General features: G+C 31.1%; 1 protein-coding gene across 1 annotated transcript; it reads left to right on the top strand.

Annotated features, from left to right (window-relative positions):
• The first annotated feature begins 4,440 nt into the window (after window positions 1-4,440).
• Window positions 4,441-17,611, top strand: LOC108489393 (ras-related protein RABC1-like). Its single transcript, XM_017793925.2, has 7 exons — window positions 4,441-4,615; window positions 4,824-5,072; window positions 5,720-5,788; window positions 8,607-8,672; window positions 11,669-11,790; window positions 16,643-16,771; window positions 17,217-17,611. Exons 2-7 carry the CDS (start codon window positions 4,940-4,942, stop codon window positions 17,322-17,324), a joined length of 627 nt encoding a protein of 208 aa, XP_017649414.1. The 5' UTR covers window positions 4,441-4,615; window positions 4,824-4,939; the 3' UTR covers window positions 17,325-17,611.
• The last annotated feature ends 2,673 nt before the right edge of the window (window positions 17,612-20,284 follow it).

The raw sequence follows: 20,284 nt of genomic DNA, 5'->3' as shown, positions 1-20,284 counted from the left end.
CACTTAATTCTTGGTTTAGCATTTCCTCTACATCTAACTCTACTCCTACTCCAATGCTAATCAAAGTGAAGACACCTTTTTTTTTTCACAAACTCATCACAGTATTCAACTCTTGTTGAACACTCATGTTCAACTCTTCATGTTTAATAACTATAGAATGGCCTTCCTTATTGAGTTCAGGAACATCATGCTCGACTTCTTCCTATACCGGAGCATATACCTTAAATCATTATTGGATGACTTCCAACAATTGCTCCAATGTATTGGACATGAAGGACATGGTAGCTTGGAACGAAGAAATCTCATCATCTAATATACCAACTTGTGCGGCAAGGGACGGGTCCTCGATATACTTATTACTCTCTATATTACTTTTTGGATAGTAAAATGGATGATACGTATCATATGTCAGATAACTAACTGACCACTCATGATTGTAGCTACCCGTCTCATTCGTATATACATACGAACCATAAGAATGCTCGTATGAAAACCCTTGTCCTCCAGATTCACCATCATAACTCCACAGCTTGTTGAATCTTCGTTTATAGAATTCGACCTATCATTATATCCTAAATAGATCACTCGACCATTTATAATTATTATTAGACATGATTAAATTAGAATATCAACAAGGTAAACAAGAAAAAAATTAAAAAAAAAAAGAATAAACAAAACAAGAAAAAAAACAAAGGCACTATCTAATCTCCTTGTCTTTCAATCAATATTGCCTTACAAACAACTAACTTCACTAACACATTCAAATCGTTATAGTCCCTAGCAACAACATGAATAACTTGACCACCATTTTACATGTACTGAAATATGAAAAAATATAGATATAAAATAAAGTGTGGTTTAATTGCAAGTGTATAGATCAAATACTAATATAGTTTTTATTACAACAAAATATGAAAGTATTTTGAGGATTGTACCCAAGGGATTGTCAGATAAGTACATGTGATTGTCAAGTTAATTTACAGCTAAGCAATTACTAATCTAATCGATTCATAAATTATTAGTGCAATCAAAATGTGAATTTTTTTCAAAACTAATTCTAGATTATCAATTAAGCTAACTATCCTAATTTACTTATTTCTTTTCTTACAACTATGCAAACAAACAAGGAGATGGTCGATGGGCTTATTATTAACTATCAAATAAACATGACTTGGTTTTACCAATTGCCACTCCTAACGAGAAATCTCCTCTCGATCTCATTCTAATTAGAAATTACCACCTAGAATCTCCTCTCGATCTCACCTAGACATGTAGTTCTCCTCTTGGTTTCACTATTCAACACAATCATATTAATTTCTTACTCGATAAACTCTCCTCTCGATCTCATTTATCTAAATTTTCCATTAGAAGCGTCAATTCTAGCGTATTAAACATTTTAATATAATTAAACAACCAATAAACCAAACTTATGAATATTAATCTAAATTAATAATTAATATCACCATAAAAAATCAATACAATCTAATACATCATTATGATCAAAACCCACACAACCATTTTAACAAACATGGAAAAGGCAATTAAAAAGAACAAGAGTTAAAAATGCTTATTTATGGAGATCAATCCAATTGAACATTTAAGCACGATTGATAACCATCCACATAGTCTTTAACAATAAAGAAATAAAATTTACCCTATAAAAATAAAATTCTAGTAAAAAAATGAAAAGAAAAATAATTGGACACATTAAGCTCAATTGGACATATAATTGATGTTTTTATTTAAAAATAACTAAAAAAAATTACAATTAACATAAATGCTAACCTGAATGTGAAAAAGCAATAAAAGACTCGAAAGATCACCCCATAAACAAGCTCTTTAAGTATGAAATGAGCTTAAATTTTCATATCAAAATACAATGTATTTGTGCTAGAGGGGCAACAATCCTTTATAGATATAAAGCCTATTGAGTTACTAGTGGAACTATCACCTATGAAAAGGTGGATCATGCAGCAAACTTTGTGAGTAGAAAAGTATCTATCAATATGGGTAGTCAAAATAGAGTAAATACATTGAGGGAGGTACATATTAAACATTATTCTAGTTTTATACAATGTGATTTGTCAAAATTGTTGGATGTTTACTATGGCTTGGTAGAGACATAAGAGTCCTTTCAAAGTTTCAAGATGAGTAGGCAAAGTGGCCTACAAATAAGAGTTGTCATCAACACTCAAGATTCATCAATGTTTAACGTAAGTATGCCCAAACTTTTTTGTAAGGATCAGGAGGACTCAGACCAAGGTAAGTTATAATGAGAGTGATTAGAAGTGAAGGCCTCTTAGGATCGATATTTACAATTAGGCATGAAAGATCAAATTGAATGGTGATAGAATTATAGGTTAAAATACTACCCGATAGTGAGGTTAGTCAAGAATCGTTTAAAACATTATTGTAGTTTCAAGATAAAATAGACTAATTTTTGAAGACGTGGTGTTGGTATCTCTAGAACAGGTGGGGAAAATGTCATGACCCATGAATAAATGTCTACGACCAAGGTGATCATTTAAGTTAAATAGGTCTACTTAACCTACTAGGATGATCCACTTCTTGAAACATTCTAGAAAACCCATTTACTAGAAGCTTGACCACCTAGAAAACTCTCTAACAAATTGTAGTTACTAGGTTAATTTAAATTACAAGCTATATAGAAAATAGAGAGTTTAAATTTTCTTAAAACTCTATCATATAAATATGTTCAAATTAGAGCCATTGATGTAACTCAATCTGTACTACTGATGTAAGAGGAACTCAATTATAAATAGAGGCTTATTTCATTAGAGCAAATCAATTTAGAATCTATTGAAAGGTTCAACTTTTGTCATCCCTAATTGTAACGAGATTTTAAAATATCTATTAAGTTAATGTTGATAATATCATTTTAACGTTGTACTCAACACTTGGTTTAAATTTTGTTATTTTTCCTTAGTTTGTTATGTCTAATAGCTATTAACAATTGTATCACACTTATGTGTGAAAAAATAATATATTTAAAATATCGATGTACATTTAAAATAATTTTCAAAAATAATAAAATGAATAATTTGAAAATATAAAATGCCTATAATCATATTTATTAATTGATTCAAATTTGGTTTTTAGTACATTCTCTAGTTGAGGTGTTACTTTGTTTAATTGCTTATTGTATAAATAGAAATTGCTACTTGCCCCTAGACCTGATCAAGCCCGGTCGAAATGTAAGAGGTTTTGGACAAAAATATAGGCTTTAAAAAGGGCTTGGACAAAAAAAATAAGACTCGTTTAAAAAATGGGTCTGGCCTCAAGTAAGGCATTTTTGGCCCGAGCCCGGCCCGAATCCACTAAAAGACAAAAAAATTTACTTTTTTTAAATATTATTTTCTTGTTGTTTTCTCTCTATTTTGCTACCTTAAAGACATTTGTTAATTTTGTTATTATTTTAGAGACATTTTCTTGTTAAGTTGCATCTATCTTAGTCTTATTTAAATATACATATTTTTAAAATTTATTTTAATTTGTTAAAAATATTTATTTTGATATTTTTAGTTTTTTGATATATTATATATTTAAAATTATATAAAAATAATATAAAATTTAATATGGGAGAGTCCGATTGAGTCGGGCTCGAATTTTAACATTTTATTTAGTTTAAACTTAAACAAAATTTTAAACCCTAAATTTTTAATTGACCTAACTCTAACCTTACTCGACCTGACTCCAACCATGCTCACCTCTACTTAGAGTGATCATGGGTGGGAGGCCGGCCCGGCCAAGGCCTCCCAAAAACAGGAGGTTTGGGTAAAATATAGGCTCGAAAAATGGGCTTGGGCAAAAAACGAGGCTGCTTAGAAAGCGGCCCGGCCTCGAGTAAGAGTTTTTGATGGGCTGGCCGGCCCTACCAATTATATATTAATATATATATTTTATTTTATTTTAATTATTTTAAATTTTTAATATAACTATTTTTATTATATTATTAATTTGTGTATTGTTTTAAGAATTGTTTTAGTATTATTTTTATTTGTTTTAATATTTGTTTTATGTTTTTAAATATATTTGATTTATTATATTTTTAAATTTTTTATTTCAAATAAAAAATTTAATATAAGCTTGGCGGGCAGAGCTCGAGCTTAATAATTTTATTTCAGGCCGGACTTGGGCAAAATTTTAGGCCCATATTTCGGGCCAAACCGGGCCCGAGCCTAGTATACGGGCCTAAAAATTTGTATGAGTCCGACCCGAACCTGACCCGACCCGACCCATTATCACCTCTACCTCTACTTGCCCCAAAATGAAAATCTAAGATGAAATCAGAGATGTCCAATGATTTGTTCGTCTACTCAAAAAGTCAAAACATAAATCATCCGAGTTCACAGGACCCGACCCGGTTATTGCCAATTTTTTATTTTCTGGCGTTGGAATGGAAAGAGCCAAACCCACGCGCGCTACTATTCTTGTAATTCCTTACTTTGCCCTTTTGCATTTACAAGTTCTTTTTAAGTTTTAGTTTAAAAGTTTTATTTTTTATTTTTCTCAATTAACCCTGCTAATCAGAAATTCTGTCTCGCTCTCTCCTCCATTATTTCATTTTCTTCTCACCATTTTTCTTTTCCGAGAGGTAATCTCTTATTATATTTAATTTTGATGTATAAAATAAATTCTATAAATATGTATGATCAACCATGATCTAAACCTGTGTAAGGAGTTTTCTTTTCTCAATTAATAAATTCTTTGGGATACATGATAAGGATATTGTTAGATTCAACCTTTTATCTCGTTGAAATCCAAATCTATACATATGATTTTGCTTCCATGTTGTTTTTCAGGTTTAGATGCGTTGATAAGGTGAAAAAGAGAAAGAGGGCTGGATTTGGGAGATCCGATCGTAGAAATTTGGTGTTATTTGAAAGAAAGATAGTTCAATTGGTAAATTAATTGAAAAATGGAGTCGTCGAATCAAGCGGAGTTCGATTACTTGTTCAAGTTGCTGATGATAGGAGATTCAGGAGTTGGAAAGAGTAGTCTTCTTTTAAGTTTCACTTCCGATTCCTTTGAGGAACTCTCTCCCACTATTGGTCAGTATTCATTTTGAACTGTGCTCATCAACTTTTATTCCTTTTTATGTCTTATAATTTATAATGGCATTGTCTTGATCTCTGGAACATGAAGATATCTACGCTCCCTTTTGGATTTTCTTTTCAAGATCAAAAGGCGGCTTACCAAAAAAATTTTTTGAAGAAAAATTGAAAACATAACTTTCTTTTGGAGAAAATTGTACGAATTTACTTATGTATGGATGCTGTTGTTACTTGCGTTTTCCAGTTTAACCACTAGGAATTATCCAAATGCTTAAGAATAGAGTTTCCAAATCTTAAATTTTAACTCGATTGGATCTCAAATGTTGGATGTGCCAAATTAATTCTTGGTTTTATGATTCTGAGAAATGAGGTTTGCATTGTCTTTTTGTGGATAGTTTTGTTTTGTCTTTTGATAAAAAGAAAGGAAATATGATGAGTGAACAGAAAGACTGTAAATTGGGAATGAAAATTTTATTTTATCAGAAATCTAGAATGGATTGATGATCTTGCAATGTGGTCTTGGTTAAACTATTCTACTTCTGTAAAGCCTTCAGTGCATTCACATTAAACTGATTATAAGAATCATTAATCTGCTTACATATCTTTATGTCCTGATTTAGAACTCTACTTGTTTTGTTGTGTAGGTGTTGATTTTAAAGTGAAATATGTAAATGCCGGGGATAAAAAGCTGAAGCTTGCAATTTGGGATACAGGTAATACCTAAAGTTTGCTAATGTGTTATTTCTGGTTTTTCTTTGATTTTTTTTTTTTGAAAGAAAAAGGCCCAAAAAGGCCAACTATATTAAATTAGAAGGTATCATCCAACACCAACCGGTGGATGAAATCCGGGTAGTCCAAACCAAAATCCAAAGCAGTGATCCCATCCATCAGCCAATATGCCATGCAATGAGCAACATGATTGGCTGACCTATGGGAAAAGGAAAACTAACAGCATTGAAAGAATTGCAAATACTTAAGGCCCCTCTAACAATACGGCCATAAATGGACAAATCAAGAGTCCGATTATTGAACTTATTAATAATAAAAGCACAATTAGACTCGAAAATAACTCCGGAGAAACCCTTCTCGAGGGTCTTCTAAGCAGCGCAAGCCGAAGCGATAGCCTTAGCTGAATGGCCATCAAAAGCCTTGGTGATCGAACAAGCATAATCAGCTAGCGCCATGCCCTCATGGTCAGGAACAATGGCACCGCTAGAAGCAACTTTTTTCTATGCATTTCATGCCACGTCAACATTAATTTTGACCGCATCTTCAGGAGGCGGAGACCATCGGGTCACAGTCAGACGTCAAAGTAACAACGGCGCATACAAAAGCTTATGCACACGAAACTCATGATGGATCGAACGAGCTCTCAAAACCACATCTTGCAAAGAAGAAACCTGCCCTTGAATCACAAACAAGTTCCTTGCTTCGGACAGTTGCCATAGAAGCATAAGAAAACTAGTGAAAGCTCTTTTGTCCATCTTCCTCATTGCTGCCTCGAGCCAATCAATTGCATTGTAAAAAGACAAACAAAGCAAATCATTATGAATATTACACAAGATTAAAGCCTCCCTTGAAATTGGGCAATCCCAAAGAGCATGTATAACATCCTCCTTAGTTGTCCTACATCTAGGGCAACTTGGATCCACCCCTAGGGAGAACATAGCACATCCATTAGCCGTAGGGAGGATGCCATGACCCAGTCTCCATCCAAACAATCAACTCTTTGGAAGGGTTTTAGCTTCCAAAGTTACTTCCAAAAGACTGAGGTCCTAAACCCAAAGTCTAAAGAAGTAACCAATTATACCCTGAACGCGTGGTATAAACATTGTTGGGGGCATGCCCCCAAACCAACTAGTCTTCACTTGCCTCGCCAATACGCAGATGGAGAATTCGGGAAGCATCTCATCGTTGCAACAAGATCGAACTAACATCTCATCCTATCTCTGGTCTTCTAGAAGTAATTGAGACACCCTAGCATCATGGGGAATAGCATCACAATGACCTATATCAGGCCCATTTATAAATTTGTCCTCCCATCCATCCGTCCGGATCCTTGCCGTATTACCATTCACTATCTTCTAGTAGAAGCCCGGATGAAGCATATTTAACACTTCCATAAAGCCCTTCATATTCATACATGACGGAAGTGGTTTTCCAATGATTCTCTACTTTTGTGCTATATAAATTGACATCTACATTATTATTTCAACCTTTCTTGTCTTGAATAAATCATGCTAGAAATTGGCTTGTCACAGTGAATTATATATAATGATGTTTGGGCTATTTTGCTTACTTTGTTTCCCTTTTAATCTATCACCTGTAACTTTATCAAGTTTCTCTTTAACATCTCTGAAAGGGGGACCTTAGTTTTTATTGCTCAAACACCTATATTTGATGAGTGCAATGCTTTTTTAGTTGCTAAAGTGTCACTTAGTTCTGACAAACAGCTTATTCAAAGAAAATATTAACCTGAGATTAGTAGTTTGAGTTTACTAAAGTTCTGTTTGATCGATGCTTTTGCTATGTCCTTTTGTGCTGATATTAAGAATCAGTAGATGAGTTCAGAAGAAGGAAAAAAAAAAAAGAATCAGTAAATGAGTTGTGGATAGAGGTGAAATGCCACTTGAACTTGAAGCTACCTGGCTGCTGTTCATTTTTTTTTCCAGCCATTATTTTTGCAAAATCAAAAAGAAAATAGCAAAAGCATAAAAAATGGGGGAGCCTAAGCGAATTAGGTATTGTATCCACATTAGGATTTATGTTATGAAGACTCTGCATATATATTAATTTTATATACTTTTCAATGCCATCAAATATAGCCTTTTCCATTGGTGGCACTCATTTTTCTTTTGCATGCACAACTGGTACGCTTTTGTAGCCTTTTCAAAGTGAAGATCGTAAATCAAAAAGGTATGCCCGCATATTGGGCTTGGTATGTTGAAATCTTAAGAACCAACTTAATCTTATCATGCTTGGGTAGAAAATTGCATAAATGGAGCTGAGCCTTCTGGATGTTTTTGGAAATGACATTGCAATGATCTGGACTTTTGTTTGCCTTCAAAAGCATTGAATTGAGATGCAAGCATGTTCTTTGAGGAAATATTTGTGAATGAAGCAAATTATTTGGTAATTGTCGTATCATTCTCTGCATCATTTAGTTTGGTTAGATGTTCTCTTTAGATGACATTGCAATGTTCTGGACTTCTGTTTGCCTTCAAAAGCATTGAACTGAGATGCAAGCATGTTCTTTGAGGAAATATTTGTGAATGAAGCAAATTATGTGGTAATTGTTGTATCATTCTCTGCATCATTTAGTTTGGTTAGACGTTCTCTTTATATTACTCAACTGGGCCTTTACTGATTCGGCTTGTTGCTGTGAAAATCCTTATTGATCTGATTATTTATTATGATTTAAATCAGTTTTGCATGATAGAAATTTGCTATTTTTATTGCTCATGGCTTCATGTAGGGAGAAATTTTTATTTTCGTTCAGTCTTGACTTATTTATGCTGATATTGCATGCAGCTGGGCAGGAACGGTTCAGAACATTGACAAGTTCTTACTACAGAGGCGCACAAGGGGTCATTATGGGTAACTTTATCCCTGTTTTAAATTGCAAAATTGTCCCACTTACAAAACTTGTGCCCTTCATTCTTTATTCTATTGGGAAAATTACTACTTTAGGGTTCGTTTGTTTACATGTAAAAGGTTTTATGAAAAATATTTCTGCATTTTCCTGTGTTTATTTCACAGAAAATAGTTTGGCCAACGGAAAATGACTTACAGGTCAAGTTAAAATAAGCCCTTTTTCCTATAAAATGACTTATAATTTTGAAAGCGTAAGTCATTTTTCGGAAAAAGCTCATTTATAGATAATTTTATTTTATATAAAATTAACTTAAATCAAGCTTAATATTATTGTATTGATAATAAATTTTATTTTTATTTTAAAAATATTTAAAATATTATATTTTTCAATATTATTAAACATAAATATTTAATTATTTATATTTAGTCATATAATAAATTATTAATATAATAAATATAAATTATTATTTTAATAAATTATTTAATATTTCAATTTTATTTTAATAATAAATTTTAAAAATAATAATTTTAAATAATATTATTCACATATTATTGAAAATATTCAATATTAATATTTTAATAATAAATATTTATTACAATTATAAATATATTAATAATAAATGTTTTATCGTATAAAGGTTAAAATATGTCATAAATCTATGTACACTTCACAAATTTGTAATTTAGCCTTTGTATTTTTAGTTTCAAGAATTTAGTCCCTTTACTTTTCAAATTTTAAAATCAAGTCCAATTGTTGACATCGTTAATTTTTTTGTCAATTTTGTTGATGTCACATTTTAAATAAAAATACTCACTTAGTAGTTATGTAATTAAAAATGACATTGCAATGAATGAATTAACATAATATTTTTATATATGCAAAAACAACGTAAAATATAAAATTATAAATAAAATAAATTCAATTAAACAATGAAAAAATAAGAAAATCTCAAATGTATGTTTGTTTAATTGAAAATAACTTTTATGAAATATTTTTAAGAAATCTACTAAACAACAGAAAATATTTAACACAGATTCCTCCAAACATCAGAAAATATTAGCTTTTCTAGAAAAAGTAAATTATTTTCTAGAAATCATTTTCCGTAAGTTATTTTCAGTGAAACAAACGGAGCCTTAATTTTTCATTTGAGCTGATCCTTTGTAAAATTGTGGAAGTGACATAAGCATTGTTTTGCCTATCAATTTAGTCCCTGTACTATTAAAAAGAATCAAATAAGTCTAAATTTCAATAGAGTTAACATTTACTGTTTAAAAAAAGTCAATTACTGTTAACAAAGTTAATATTTTGAAAGATTTTTATGATTTTGCAAATGAGATCTTTTGTTAGAGTTGAATTGCAATTGAAAAATAATTTTCATGTCATTTTTTAAACTGTAACCTTATGTTTGAATAATTAAAAATAAAGGAAAAGAAGGGAAGGGAAGGGAAGGGAAGGGAAGGTGAAAGAAAGGTAATATTTATTTCTTGTTTGATAGCTAAAATTAATAAAGGAAAGGAAAGGAAATGAAAGGAATTTTAACATTTTCTGTTTGGTTAAGACATGGAAAGTAAAGTAAATAATTTTTTAAATAAATTTTCCAATTTAACTTTACTTAAATAACATATAATAATTAAATTAACTTAAATTATAAAATATGAAAATTGATATTTTTCATAAAATGATAGTTACAAGTGTTAATAAAAATTATAAATTAATTTGATAAAATTGTTAATTTGATACAAACTTTTAAAAATAAAGAGTTCTAATAATTCAAAAATGTAGAAAATGATTTTGATAGTTTGTTAATTTGTTACAAAATTAAAATGTAAAAAGAGTTCTAATGTTCTTAAAGAGTTGTAATAATTCAAAAAGTAAATAAAAAAAGAAAATAATTTAGAAAATAATAAAGCCATTTACAACAAGGTAACAAGGTGTTAAAAAATGACAAAAATTTCAATGCATTATTAGGAGAAAATTCAAAGTAAACAAAAGTCATTAAAATTAACAAAGTATAAAAATTACATTTTTTAAAAAGATATTTATTCTTTCCTCTCACTTTCCCCCAAATTGGTGTATTAAGAAAATGAGGGAAAACAAGGGAAAGTGAGGGATTCTCAGCTCCCTTCAATTTTCCTACCATGTAAAAAATAGGTTATCCAAACAAGAGAAAAAAGAATCTTTTCCCTTGAGTTACTTAACTTTCTTTCCCCTTACTCCAATCCAAGCATAGTATAAATGTCAACTCTATTGCAATTTGGTCTTATTTGATTTTTTTTTAATAGTACTACGATTAAATTGATACGTTTAATTGTAGAGGGGCTAATTTGATCCCTATAATAGAGGGACTTGGCAGGTACTTTCACTAATTAATAATAGTAGGGATATATACCTCTAATTGCTGAATTCTATTAAATAGTAAGTAATAATGGTAGGGTTATTTATACCTCTAGTTTCTGAATTCTATTAATTAATAAAGCTTTAATGCTAACATTGGATTAACAATTTAAAGATAAGTCATAATCCTAGCCATCAATCCATAGGCCTAATAAATAATAAATAAAACTTAAATAATAAAATATCATAATAGTTGTAGCTCATATCACTGGTAAAAATCATGTTTATGTCAACTTACAATACATTCTTTTTTCCTTTTCTTCTTTTTGGCCCCTCTTATAGTCCTGGTTTTTTTTTTTTTTGCTGTAGCTACTGTGTTACATATTGCCTTGGCCTGGATTAAATGATTAGATGTTTTCTACTTCCTTTTTATCTGTAAAAAGTTTTACTCTGCTAAACCTTTTTTTTTGCTGTAGTCAGTATAAGTGGTTAACATCTTCACATGACTAAGATTAGATGCCTCTTCAATTCTAACCTCTTTTAAGTGTGCTGTAATGTAACATTTAGCTTTTATCATTCTGGTCAATTTTATGACTTTGCATGTATTTCTGCTCTTAATTTGTTTGGAGAATTACAATATGAGGTTTTCTTTGATCTTAAACAGTTTATGATGTAACACGGAGGGAGACATTTACTAATCTTTCTGAAGTCTGGGCCAAGGAAATTGAACTCTACTCAACAAATCAAGACTGCATCAAGATGCTTGTTGGGAACAAAGTTGACAAGGTAATTTAAACTAAGATCTTTGGATGCTAATTCCCTCTTTTATATTTGTGATGCCTTGATTTGGTTCCAAATGAACTTTCCTTTCTGCATTTTGGTGTGTTCTCCCTCTCTCTTTAGATGTCCTTCCCTTTAGGCCTGAATAATGCTGATCATTTTCTCTTGTCGCATACAGTTGTTTTTCTCTAAGACACCAATGGAAAATAAAATTAAGCAAATTTGTCACCCATTTGAGGCTTGATGAGGGGTGGGAATTGTTTGTGCTTTTACACTTTGCGAATAGGCATACATTGAGAAGCCATTGTTCTGCATAGTCTAATATTACTGCTCGGAATCTGAGTTTTCGTTTTGAGGTAACAGTGCTTCGAGCACATATTTGACATTTGGGAATGTTCCATAATTCCATTACCTGTAGTGACATTGTTCAGTCCTATTGGGGGTATCTCATACCCCCATCAGTCTATAGTGACATATAGGACCATTTTATCCATTCTTTTCTCTTTAATGATGTGAATCCATACCAGTATAATCAAACCCCACATCAAACCTAATTCACTCGCAATTTCATCCTTACTAGTCAAAGCATAACTGTTCCTCTCTCTTAGCGCAAGTTTGCAATGCCTTGAGTCCCTTCACTGTCAATGAACCCATTGCTGAGGCTTTAGGGTATTTCTTCCTAAACTCCCTTGGAACCTCCTCCTTTTTCCAACTCGCCCTTTTCATTGTTCCACCTTTAGTATTTCTTCCTAATGTTGTTTGAAAAGTAATCAAACATCTTATGCCTGGTAATTTTATGTTTTGATGGTCGATTTTGGGCTATCGGGTGTTCGACATTGGATATATTTGTGGCTTTTTTTGTTTTATGTGTTCCAGTTTTTGGATATGATCGCTGCAGCTTGTTGCCTTTCTTTGTTCGATTTAGTTAGGTTTTGGGGCTTTGAATTTGGTTGTCTCTCGGTTCAGTCCTAGGGTGTTGTTTGTTCTTTCTTTTGTTGGTAGGGGCCTTTCTTGTTTCTGATTGGGTTGTTAGGATGTTAGGTCTTTTATACATCTCTCTTTAATCTTTTTCCTTTCTTTGATTCTTTGCATAACAACTTGGTTTGTTCATTGGGATTGGGACCTTCTAACAAGAATAAGCATACCCATGTATTATGAATACCTGAAGAACACAATCAGGATTTAGCTAGGCTGCTTGTTTGGTTGTTTTCAGCTTCTTCAAGAGCATTCCTTTGCCAGAAAAACTAGTCCAAAGATGGCTATTGCTTTATGTTTTGTTTTGACATTTTGGAATTGATTGTTTTTATAGTTTTAAACCTTGGGAATGTATAGGATTTGAAAGGTTGAATGAAAATGGATTTTGCGCTCTTTGTTAAGCAAATGAGTATAAAACTTGGAGAGTGGTTGGGCATTAGGACACCGAGGCCGGGTTCAGAAATTATGGAAAATTTGCTGATAAACTTGCATTGAACATCAACATCTTTTCCACTATTATTACTACCAGGGATCAACTTGTGGAACATTTTTCAAGTTATAGTTAGACAAGTTTAATATGCTAGGATGGGTGTATGCTGCAATCAAGTTTGAAAGGGCATGATTTGATTGTGCTGTATTATTTTATTTTGTTCGTGGGCAAGAAAAAACTTCATGGTTAGTTGTGAAAGAATGCATTGAGACTTCTTTCATTTGCATGTGGCTGCTTTTGCTTGGTTGCATAAGAGTTCAAATTTTCATTACTATAATTTGAAATAAAATTTTAAGGAAACAAGCCTCACCATGTGATTACAAGGATAGGGCATCGTGTATGGGCACAGAAACTACATGAAATATTGGTACTGTTATACACAGTATTGTTGCTGGGTTTTGAGTTGTCTTGAGTTATACATGCTATTTTAAATTCATGAGCGGCAATGATTATCGCAATGCATCTATTATAGAGGTTTTATTTGGTTTCTGAAAGTAGCTGGATGACATCTGTTTTCACTTCCATGGTTAAAAAATAGGGTAAACTGGCTAGTTGGTCACCCAACTTTTTAGGTGCTTTCATATTGGTCACCCAAATAAAAATACTTGCAATTTAGTCACTGTCGTTAAAGAACATTTTTATTTTATTCACTCAAACATTAAATACCTAATGGTAGCTTACTGTGCATGCTATATCATCATTTTTGACCATTTTTTCAACCCCACTACTGTTCATCATCTTCCCCTCCATGCCACCCTTGCTTCCATTTTCTTCTTTCTTTGTTCACTGCTTCCACCATTTTTTTTCTAGAAATTAATTAATTAAAAAAAAAAACAAAAAACTAGTTATAGATCCAATGAGAGTAAGAACATAAACTTAATTAAATGTAATACAAGGCCCATGCCATGAGTCAGGTCTGGGTCTGATAGACTCGCAATAATTGAAAAAACAAAAACAAATCCATAAGAAATTTCAACTACTATCTGCTTTCTAAGTACTAACCCTTTGTTCCCTGCAGCTCAGCTGAGCAAACCCACAAAACACGTCCTTTTGGTTACACTGCTCACTTGCCCCCCCCTGCCAATCCTCTAGTCTTTCAGACAGAGAGATGCCTTAAGCTCTGTCTTTTGGCCCCTCTTTCTTCATCTTCTTCTCTATTCTATAATGAAACCAACATAAACATTTTTAAAAAAGAAAACAAAAGGAAAAAGCTATTCTTTGGTGGAGAACAATGGCTTTGAACTCTTCTTTTTGTTTTTTATGCTCTTTATAGTTTAGAAGAGAATTGGGAGGAAGAACCCAGACAAGACTACTTTGTAGAAGTAGAAGAAGGAAGTTGTTACAATCATGAGATTAATAGATCAAAATCCTTTTCCCAACTTGTTAGAACAAGACTTTTCCTGGGAAGATGATGAACTTTCCACTTTACTCTCAAAACAAGAGCAGAACCTACTGTACTATAGCCTTCAAAGCAATGGGAATCTAGATGGGGCTCGCTGTGAATTTGTGAAATGGATGTTAAAAGTCAATGCTCACTATTCCTTCTCTGCTCTCATTGCTGTTCTTGCCATCAGCTATCTCGATAGATTCTTGCTTAGCTTCCGGTTCCAAAGTGATGTGCGAAAAAATGGTGGAAGCAGTGAGCAAAGGAAGATAAAAAATGGTGGTAGCAAGGTGGTGTGGAGGGGGAGATGATGAATAGTGGTGAGGGTAAAAAAAAAATCTAAAACGATGATGTGGCATGCACAGTTAGCCGCCGCTAGGAATTTAACCTTTGGGTGACTAAAATGGAAAATTTTTCTAACGGCGGTGACCAAATTACTTGTATTTTTATTTGGGTGACCAAAATGGAAGCGTCTAAAAAATTGGGTAACTAACTAGGTAATTTATTTGGTACTGTGTTATTGTACAATGAAATAATTTCATTTATTCAGATTTTATTCTTTTTAAGGGGCATTAGTAAATATATGTCATTAAGGAAAACAAAAACAGGAATCTTACATTCTGACCAGCTAAACCAAAAGTAAGCATCTAATATCACTGTTAATGTGTTAAGTAATCTTGTTAGGGGAGAATCATATTATTGAAGCCAACCCTACTTTTCCTAGATCAAATGCGCCCCTTGGTGCAAAATCTGAAGCTCATAAATGCACAATTTTCAAACATATTGTATTTGATGGTTAGAAAAATATGGAGTGAATATGGTCTGATAATTTCCCTTTTTATGAGCAAATTTTGACTGTAACATGTATACTTGTTTAACAAATAGGCAATATTTGAAGGGAAACAGGTTTCAGAAAGCGAAATACACACAACAGTTACATACACCTATTTGTGGATCTGGCATGATATATATATATGTATTAAATGCTACACGTAGAACTGCTTTTATTAGGCTTGATTTGGTAAAATTGTTTAGTCATCTTCTATGGAATTGGTTAAGCAAATAATAGCTTTTCCTTTTGGTAAACTTGTATTTCTATTTTCACCAGAATTATAAGGAAAAGAAAAACAGGTTTTTGGTCCCTAAAATTTGCAATTGATATAACAATAATTGCTTCTTCACGAGTGTGTTATTCTTTATCCTGAATGACTGAATCTGGTCTGCTATTTTGATTTAGCTGATGTGCTCTTATCTTTAGGAAACAAAAATCTTTTACTTGATGCTCTCAAACTTTTCCATGCTTTTTGCTATTAGAATATGTTGCCTGGCAAGTGTTGGACATTAGTACATGTTTGACATGGATCTTCAAACTAGTAAATTTTAACTTATATTTTGAGTTTCATATGTTCATATCTTCATGTCAATATCCAATTTGAAGCTCTTGTTATGTGGGTGGGCATGGGCTTGTTAGGGAAGAAAGTAATGAAGATTTCCTCACTGTATGATGAAGTGCCTTATTTTCTCCCTCCCTAGTTACACTGGTTTGTTTCCATGTTTGGATTGTATGCAAACCACATAGTTACATTACATATCAGTGGTGACACCTCGTTATTCATCTGAAAGGCACTATCTAATAATATCGTCACTGTATTCTACAGGATGCAGGACAAGGACATGCTTATTTCGATATTTGTTTAATTAAATCTGTAAACTTTTATGGTTTCAATTGTTATTTTTGGTACTTGTAGATCCATTTCAGGATTTTATTTGGTACATATTTCATTAACATGTACAGTGTGCTTTACAAGTACTTAATTTTTTCAGTTCCTTTGTAATTTGGTATAATGAATTTGAGTCATCAAAATTGGTTCTCTCTCTACTTATTCTTTCCCCAATATTTATTACCCTCTGTTTCTCTTTTTCATTTTTCTTCTTTCTTCTCAATTCTCTTATCTTCCTTTCCTTTGTTGAGAATTTTCCTTATACCTGCATCGTCAAATGCTTTTCAGGAAAGTGAGAGGGTTGTAACAAAGAAAGAGGGAATAAACTTTGCTAGAGAGTATGGTTGCCTTTTCATCGAATGTAGTGCTAAAACACGCGTTAATGTACAGCAGTGCTTCGACGAGCTTGTTCTGAAGGTATTGAATTTAACAGCTATTTTGTTCTGATATTTCTGCCTTTCTCCACAATGCTTTGGTTCAAGCAATAAATTTTAGTGAGCATGAGGGCTATTAGTGAAATTATATCAAAAATTTTTTAAACCGGTGATTGAAGTTGCGTTTATGAATCCGTTACCAGTCCATTGCTTCTATTGCAATTATGAACATAATGGATACTATGGCAGTAAATTCTGAAAAAAATATCAGTAGTGGAAGTAGCAGCGTAATTTGCCTCCCTGGTTTAAGCAGATGTTTTAGGGTTTTTTGGACTCTTCGTGATTGCTTTTGTGAATCCACCATTTTTTATGCAATTGTGAATGTAATAGATGTTACAGCAGTCAATTGCCCTTTTATATTTTTGTTAAAGGTTTCCTCAGCTAAGGAATGAGACTTACATTTTTAATGAGATGACATTATCATGCAGATCCTAGATACTCCGAGCCTTTTGGCTGAGGGTTCCAAAGGTGGGAAAAAGAACATCTTTAAACAAAAGCCACCACAACTCGATGCATCGGCAAGCGGCTGTTGCTAATACCAAATCTCAAGCGCGGTGATTCTTACCCACTTCTGACCATTATTTACAGTATGGTTTTTCAATTTCATATGGAACTCAATTTTTATGTAGTATATAGCATTGTTGCTAATCCCGTTTATTTCTCGAAGTCATATTGTGTAGAATTCCACGTTGTATTTGATAATTTGGCTGGCTTGGAACAATTGGATTTAGGATTAAATGGCCATTCAGTTATTGGTGATGTTCTACTCTGGTCATTCAACTACAAAAAAATAAAGACTATAAATAATCATTTACGTTGTGAATATTCCTGTTTTTTTTAAGCCACTCAATCGTGTAGGCGCTGATGGATTACTGATGCTGTTCTCACATAAGCTGATATTGTCACATGGTTTGGTCGTGTAACATGTTTAGCTCAAAAAATTGCCTCATTCTCGTTTTGCCCTCCAGAAGATTGCCTTTATTCGATGAATGCAAGACCGGGTTAGATTTATTGATTCAATTGGTCGAACAAAAAACTGACAAAAGTGTTGGTTTAATTATCTATAATAGGATATAGTATAATATTTTTTCTATATAAAAGTATCAGCTCCAAAATGGTAAAAAGTAAATGACAAATTTCCCATTGATATTTTTAAAATTAATTATTTACTTTTCTTTATTAAAATAAAATATTAATTATTTCTATTGTGATTCTCGTTAAGGTCTATTAAAATAAGATTTCTTAACCCTTTATTTTTATGAAATTAAATATTCATTAATATTTTTAATTTTTTGCATTTTTAAAAATAAATTATTTTTAATAAACATAATTATTCATTTTCCGGTGGTTTTGTTTATAAAATGCCTGTTAAATTATAACTCACAATCAATAAATCAATTATTTTATCTTGATTTCTTTTTTATTAAAAATTTTATTTTTTACTACCATTAACATTGGAAGTGTTTATTAAAGTAAAACTCTTTAATAAATTGTTTTAGGCTTAATAGTACAGAAGGTCCTCAAAGAATTTTAAAAAACTCAATTAAGTCCCTCAACTTTTTTCACCCAATTGAACTCTTGAATTGACAATTTTGATAAGTGAGATCCCTTGAGCAATGTTTACTGTAATGGACGTGGCAATCCATGCCAGCAAAAATAAAAAATTAAAAAATAAAATTCTTTTAGAAAATAAGCACAGAGTGAACTTGAACAATTTTTATCCAGATTCATTTGAATTTGGACACCAATTTGTCCAAATTCATTCTGGAATTATATAAAAGAAAACATAAAAGATTATAAAACCATTAAAAATTACAAAAAAGTATTAAAAATAATTAAAATAATAAATTTTATAGAAATATTAAAATTAATTAAAATAATATAAAGAATAAAAAATGAAAAATCATATATTGCATCTTTTCCATATAAATTGGACATTAAAGAGTTAATCAAAACTAAACAAACGAAAAGAGTTATTAGGTTTGGTGTATTCTATTGTTTATTTATTTCTTCCTTCGAAAACACATGTGCAAAAGAGATTACCTAACAAACATGTTCTTTGGTATTTCAAATCAATTAAGTTTTCATATAAATATATTCAAAATTAAGATGCAACATTTTCAATTGAAATATAATAATATGGAAGGTAAGTATAAATTAATGGCATCTAAGTACACATAGCTATATAATAAGTTAAAAGACTCCTAAATATGAAGAAATAATGAAGCAAAAAAAATTGAATGCTTTTAAATTGAAATAAATGATTTTTATAAAGATTATTGTTCGATTGTAAAATTAATGGTTCTTTTAATAATTTTAATGATTTTAAAATTTTAATTTTTTAAAAATAATTTTATGATATTTATAATTTCAGAATGAATTTAGATAAATAAGTATCCAAATTCAAGATTTAAATTAATCTGGATAACAATATATCTTGATTCGTTCTAGAATTAATCTTTTTATACCACTAAGCCTTGTTTCTATCATATTGAATTTTTATATTTACATTAAAGTATATAAATTATTGTTAATAAGATTTAAATTATTACTAATGTTGCTTATTTATTGTTATATAATATATTTTTATATGTGACGAGGTATAAAACTATTATTGTATATTATTTTATTTATTATATTATGATGACTAATGTAAATTATTAAATGATTATTTTAACAAAATTAACTATAGATTAATATTTTATATTTAAATATAGAAAATGTAATGTAATGAATAATCTTTTTATTATTTCAAACTTCACAAATAAGAAAAATATCATTCTTTAAGCATTTTAACAAAAAAAATTATAATAAAAATTTTTAGTTATTATTATATATTAGCATGCTTATCACGTTTTGATATGTTGGAAAAGATTATATTTGTATGTAAAAGAAAATTCAAGCAGAAAAGAAAATTCAAGCAGACTTTATTTAGAAATATTTGCTATTCTAAATAATGAAGAACATTTATAATGTAATTGAATTAAAAAAAAATGATAGATTTTCAAAATGGTGACTGGAGAGACACCTTACAAATATCTATTAGAAATGGTTGAAGGAAGTTTTCTAAAGATAGGATAGATGTTTTTCATGCTAAAATGCATAAAACCGGGGAGGCAAGATACGTTGCAAATAAGTTGAATAATTTTTTTTATTTTCTAATCGTCGTGACTACGCTAATATGACCAAGTTTTTATTATTCCCCTTTATATTGGAAGAATGTTGAAATGAGATATGGAACCAATGTGCAATGCCCCTCTCTTTTGGAGGCGAGGTTAAGAAACCTCACAGTAAGCCTGAACACAATCTGATACAACTGACAACAATCTGAATAGGATGGTATAGACGATATGACTAGCAAATCTATACTTATGGCTAGTGATAGACATAAGCAAACTTATTATTGCAATCTAGGAAACTAGTTGTTGGTTTTGTTGGTAAAGGTATGTATAGATAAAAGAAATGTTTAATTGCAACTACAATGAGAAAGAAATTG

The sequence above is a fragment of the Gossypium arboreum genome, chromosome 10, assembly GCF_025698485.1.
Source record: "Gossypium arboreum isolate Shixiya-1 chromosome 10, ASM2569848v2, whole genome shotgun sequence".
NCBI classification, from domain to species: Eukaryota; Viridiplantae; Streptophyta; class Magnoliopsida; order Malvales; family Malvaceae; genus Gossypium; species Gossypium arboreum.
Note: the sequence above shows the minus strand (reverse complement) of the source record. Positions and strands in the feature narration are given on the sequence as shown.

Coding starts and splice junctions, on each gene's coding strand:
- LOC108489393 (XM_017793925.2), top strand. CDS start 4,940: ATGGAGTCGTCGAATCAAGCGGAGTTCGATTACTTGTTCAAGTTGCTG. Junction 5,073..5,719: donor GGAACTCTCTCCCACTATTG/GTCAGTATTCAT, acceptor TTTGTTGTGTAG/GTGTTGATTTTAAAGTGAAA. Junction 5,789..8,606: donor GCTTGCAATTTGGGATACAG/GTAATACCTAAA, acceptor TATTGCATGCAG/CTGGGCAGGAACGGTTCAGA.